A 6,061-nucleotide genomic window follows, 5' to 3' on the forward strand; every position below is an offset into this window, starting at 1 on the left:
CCCTGGGGGGGTGATTTCTCGCTTTCTGTCTCTGTCTCTCTCTGTCTGGCGAGTGCACACGCCCTATGGCAAAAACCTCTCCAAAAAAAGAAAAAAAACTATATATATAAGAAACAAGAAATGGAAAATTATTGGTTGATGATAACATGTATGGCTATATCTTTGATTGAGCCAATATGCAATGTATACTGGATGGAAAATCTCATTTTGTATACTGTATTGATGTACAGTGAATGACTGTAAAAATAACTTTAAAAAATTAATAATAACAACACACAGTAACTTTGGTGCTAGAAGAGACTATCTGCTCTCGTTTTATAAATGAAGAGATGGTTCATTAGGGTATATCCTGGTCAAGGTCACATGTATCCTTCCCCAGAGTACTGTGCGTATAAAAGGCCTTCAGTTACTGGGGACATCTAGAGCTTCCCTGGATTTGAAAGTAAAAACTATTGCTGGTGGCTTGCTTTCTCTCTTTCTCTCTCTTTCTCTCTCTTTCTCTCTCTCTCTGTCCCTCTCTGGTCAAATTAAAATAAACAAACAAATAAATAAACAAGCAAGCAAGCAAATAAAGTTAAATAAAAAAATAATTCTTTAAAAAAATTAATAAAAAGGCCTCAGTGATCACCTGATTCTAAACCACAGACTGTTGACTCGCCCTCCGCCCTCCGGCTCTCTCTGAGGGATGCATGTGGCAGCTGCTGCTCAGCCAGCTGACATTTCTGACTTGATGGAGCCAGAAGGCACATATAATCCAGAGCAGTCATCTTCCTGCTCAACAGCTGGATGTCTGTTTGGATTTATCTGTTTTTGCCTGCTTTGGTTTATGATGGTAACCCTGTGTAAGGTTGCTGTGTGGAAGTACGGGCTTGGCAGGGCACACTAGTGTCGCAGTAGCCTTCCTTTAAAGTCTTCTACCTCAAAGGAAATTTCAAGTAGGGAACAAAGAAACACTTTCTCATGGTTATTCTTTTAAACCATTCTTCCTATCCCACAACCCTTTGTAACGCTGGTAGAGGAGGACTGGGTCTTTCTTTTTTCTTTTTTCTTTTTCTTTTTATTTTTTTGTTAACTTGACAGAGGATTGAAGGCCTCAAGATGTTACTCATCTAAAATTATACATTTAGTATATTGAGTGGGCACTGGCAAAAAGGGTGATGGGAGAAGTGACAGTCTTCCAAATTAGGATTTGTTCCATTCTTTCATGGCTGTTTGATATGAATAGTTTGTGCATAAGAGTTATTCATGCTTTTGGGCCTAGACATGATATTTTAATGAGGAATCAACCTATCAGTAAGGATTCAGTGCTGTGATTCAGTGACTCTTAGCTGTGTTCATAGTTATGACAAATGGCTAATTAAAATGAAAAGTACATTGATAACTAACTGTAATAACTCATTCTGCCACATACTAAGAACTCGCTCCACCTAAACCCCTTCTATTAATATAGAACAGAAGCATATGGTTAAAATTTAGAAGGCTAGGTTCAAAACAGTGACGTGGACGGGACCAACAGTTAGCGTAATGGCTATGTCGCTGGACTCCCACGTAGTCGACCGCAGTTCGAGTCCCGGACCCGGCAGCTTAAACTCAGGCTGGGCACATGTGCGTCTGTGCCCAAGATCTCTACAGGAGAATGGAGGAAAAGGGATTGTGGCGTGGCCATCCTCCCTGGGGGGTGATTTCTCTCTTTGTATCTCTCTGTCTCTGTCTATCTTTCTGGCGAGTGCACGTGCTCTATAGCAAAAACCTCTCCAAAAAAAAAATCTATAGAAAAAACCCCCCCAAAAAAAAAAAAAAAAAAAAGGTGACATGGAGGTTGCCAGCTGGATCCAACATGGCTGACTGCATGGTTTGAGTCCCTCAATCTCTGTTTCTCTCCATCAAGTACACGTGCCCTATAGCAATCTTTAAAATAAAAAAAAAATTAGAAGAGTATGTAACCAGGGCCAGCAGATGGCATGGATATTAAGGCAGCTGGATCCAGAGGCTTGAAAATAATACCAGGTGAGTGTGTTTGCATGCTCAAAATTCCGAGAATGAAGGAGAAGGGTTTGTGGCATGGTCATCATCCTGGCGGGTGATATCTCACAGCCCACCCCCCATCTCTCTGGCAGGGAAAAAAAAAAGTCTGTGTAACTAGACTACATAGTACATACTACTAGTATGTACTACATTCTTCTGGAATGTAGTATGTACTCAGGACATGTTAGGTATTAATCGTTAAAAGTAATCATAATTGGGTCCACAGGTGATGTGGTGGTTTAAGGCACTGGACTCCCACATGGTTGACCATGGTTCAAGTCCCTGATCTGGCGACTTTCTCTCTCTCCCTCATGAGCACACATGCCCTGTAACAAATTAAGAAATAATAATAAATAAAGTTTGGTACAGTGGATAGCATAATGGTTACATTGCTAGACTCCCATGTAGTTGACTGTGGTTCAAATCTCAGACCTGGTGGCTTCAAACTCACACCAGGCGCATGTGTGTGCATGCCCAAGATCCCAAGGGGAGAATGGAGGAGAAGGAATTGTGGCCACCCACTGGGGGAGGAGGTAATTTCTTACTTTCTGTCTCTCTGGCTAGTACACATGTCATATAGCAAAAATCTCTCTAAAAATAAATAAATAAATAAAATAAAATAAAATAAGATGTAATAAATTAAATAATTCTTTTAGAGAAAAGCAATCATAATAATAAAAAATATTACTCCTCCTCCCCCTCCTATAAGTCCAAGTCTTCTAGTCCAAGTTATAGTTCAGTTGTATTTAAAGAGAATTAAAGTTGACTCACCCTTACACATACTTTCTTCTCCTAGCAGTTGGGATATTAAGGGGCAGTAGGAGAATTAACCCTCTTTACGAGGTGTGCTGAAAATATTCTGATTTCCCGATCCACTTTGGCTGTGCTTCCTACACATTTGGGGAAGTAGCCTGCTTGACTGGATCTAGAAAAGAGTGTTCCAAGCTCCCTTAAGGCTGGAAAACCAACCACATACTAATCAAATGAGCTAGATTCAGATTATTAGTGAAAAATCTCAATTTTAGTAAGCCAGCCAGGAGCCAACACAGACAAGGAAAAACACAGAATATGCTCCTGGTTTACTTTCATGTTTTTTAAGACTAAATGATTCCTGTGGAAAATAACTAACACCACGCAGGGATGGAGAAAATAATTCCCATTGCTTTCAGATTTAGAAAGAAGATTAAACCAAGAAAAGGTTGCCCCCAAAGGTATCTTCTGTTCCCCAAAGTTTGCCCCAGAAGGTACCCAAAATTTACCACTTGATCTGAATCTCTAATCTTTTTCTTTTTCTTTTCTTTTCTTTCCTTTTCTTTTCTTTTCTTTTCTTTTCTTTTTTTTCTTTCTTTTCTCTTTCTTTCTTTCTTTCTTTCTTTCTTTCTTTCTTTCTTTCTTTCTTTCTTTCTTTCTTGTTAGTTTGCTATAGGGCACATATGCTCACTGAAGAGAGAGAGATAGAGAGAGAGGCAAACCCTCTGAGTTAGGAAGAGAAGTGGCCATACCTTCTCCTCCACTCTCCTCTTGCGATTTTGGGCACATGTAAACATGTACCCAGGGCCAGCAGGTGGTGTGGTGGTTAAGGGCTCTGGACTCCCACATGGCCAACCATGGTTCAAGTCCTGGACCTGACAGCTTGCACGCTCTCTCTCTCTCTTTCTCCTTCTCTGATCAAATTAAAATAAATCAAGTTAAATAATTCTTAAAAAAAAAGACATGTACCCAACTTTTCTTTTTTTTTCTTTCTCCAGATCAAACCATGCAGTTGGCCATTTGGGACCTAGCCACTTTAACCCCTACATCATCTACTTGGGATCTAGCCACTTTAACCCCTATGCCATCTGCTGGCCCCCTCTGTCTAAGCTTTTAAAAAGTTTTTCTGAAAAGTTCTCAGCTTCTAGGAATTGTTGCTGGAATCTCTCACAATACCAGGCATTGTTTTAGGCACACAGTTAACATGAGACTAAGTAAATGTCCAGACAGAGCTTCCTTTTGAGTTGTCTTTAACCGCCTGTCCTTTCTCTCCAAAAAACAGGTATCTCAGATGAAGACATTATCAACATTACTCTTCCTACTGGAGTCCCCATTCTCCTGGAACTGGATGAAAACCTGCATGCTGTTGGGCCTCACCAGTTCCTGGGTGACCAAGAGGCTATCCAAGCAGCCATTAAGAAAGTAGAGGATCAAGGAAAAGTGAAACGAGCTGGAAAATAAAATCTTTCCCAAGTGCGGGCCAGTAATAGATGCAAAAGGACTGGCGTGTAATGGGTGCTGATCTCTCTCTCTCTTTTTTCTTGATTTTCTAGATTTTTCCAGAGCTAGGCTGTGGGAACAGTTTGTATAGGTAACTTAACTTGGCCCAGAGAAGGCTCTAGGATGCTTGAGTGCTTATGTCATAAGCCTTATGAGTTATCTTTCCTGCTAGCTTTATTTAAATTAGTTTCCAAACTAGTAACCAGTGAGCTTTAATCAAGGTCATAAGTTTCTGAGATGGGAGCCCATCTCAGAAATAACAGAGATGAAGTTTAAGTATCATCATTCAGAAAGTCATTACTGAGTCACCACTGAGAAGCACTATTCCAATAAGTAATTCAGTTTTATATTTAATGAGACTTTTTGGAATGATAGTAAGAAAAATTAGATAATAAATAAGTATTTATTACTAGTCTTTTCCTCTAGGAAAAGGGATGCTTTGAGAGTAAGACCAGAGACCCATTAAATGGGACAGTAACATGTGGGTTCCCCCAAGAAAAACCCACAACCACCACCACAGTGACAGCAACAACAATAAAACCCTTTAAATTGTCTCTAATTGAGAGACATCCTTTGTTTGACGTTTAGTAGAATTCCTCTTTGATCACTAAGATGAGCAGCGTATAGATAACTATGGCTGCTTATGTTCTCTTTTGTTTTTGTTTTTTGAACTTTGATCTTTGGGTACTTGGTTTAAAAATAAAGTTTTGTGACTGCAAATGACATCCCCAGAGTGTTTTCATCTGTTTCATAAATTTTAGGTAGGACTCTGTATTAGTCTTTAACTCATATGTTTCTATAAGACTCAAAGAGTTACAATTACTCCAACACAGAGACACTCTTGATTTCTGTGAACTGAAGGTTGGGGTCAGGGAAGGTAGAATGTAGTACATGTAATTTTATTTATATGAGAAGGGGTAAATAGTATCTCGAGGATTGTCACATATACTTGTAGTTCATTAGCTGATGACAGAAGATTACAGTATGTAGCATAGAGTAGTCAGGGGGATCCTGCACAGAACTGACTACTTATGTGTCTTAATGTTACTTTTTTCCACAGTATAATTTTATGTGCGGTGGACATGTACATATGAATCATTATTTCCATAAGCTGTTGACTATTTCAGAGCAAATCACATATATTTCAGTGATAAAGTTAAGTAAACAATGAGCAGCTATATTGGGCCAGTTTTATAACCTAGTGGTTAAAGGAGCCAGATCCCATTTGCTGACCATGTGACTTGAAAAAAATGGTGGGCATGTATGTGTGCATGTCCAAAATCCCAATGGAACAGAGAAATGGATAAGGGATTGCAGCATGACCATGCCCCAGTGAGGTGTGCTTTATCCTCCTCTCTGTATCTCTCTGGTGCACATGCCCTCTGACAATCAAGAAAAAAAAAATGTGTTTTTTACAGCTATAATAGCTCTTCCAAATAATTGATTTTGTCATGGTTTCCCATTGGTGGAGTAGTTTATTTGTATATATTTTATAGTAAAATTGGCATTTAAAGGAAACTTTTCTTTTTAAGAGAAGTTTTTGCTATAGAGTGCGTGCACTCACTGGAGAGACAGAAGGAAACAGACAGAAAGCGAAAAATCATCCGCAGGGTGGATGGCCATGCTGCAGTCACTTCCCCTCCATTCTCCTCTCAGGATCTTAGGCACACACACATTTCACATGAGTTTCATGCTGCCAAGTCCAGGACGCGAACCGTGGCTGACGCTGTGGGAATCCAGCGACATAACGGTTATGCCATCTGCTGGTTTCTAAAGGAAACATTTG

General features: G+C 39.6%; 1 protein-coding gene across 2 annotated transcripts in view; it reads left to right on the forward strand.

The window, feature by feature from the left end:
- Nucleotides 1-5,000, forward strand: part of BPGM (bisphosphoglycerate mutase) — a 39,228-nt gene extending 34,228 nt beyond the window's left edge. For both annotated transcript variants that reach the window (XM_006144996.3, XM_006144997.3), the window contains exon 3: nt 4,058-5,000. In XM_006144996.3, the coding sequence (XP_006145058.1) occupies nt 4,058-4,236 (179 nt within the window). In that variant the 3' untranslated portion in view covers nt 4,237-5,000. The remainder of the gene's footprint in view (nt 1-4,057) is intronic.
- Nucleotides 5,001-6,061: the final 1,061 nt, after the last annotated feature.

The sequence above is a fragment of the Tupaia chinensis genome, unplaced genomic scaffold (genome assembly GCF_000334495.1).
Source record: "Tupaia chinensis unplaced genomic scaffold, TupChi_1.0 Scaffold000140_1, whole genome shotgun sequence".
In the NCBI taxonomy this organism is placed as follows: domain Eukaryota; kingdom Metazoa; phylum Chordata; class Mammalia; order Scandentia; family Tupaiidae; genus Tupaia; species Tupaia belangeri.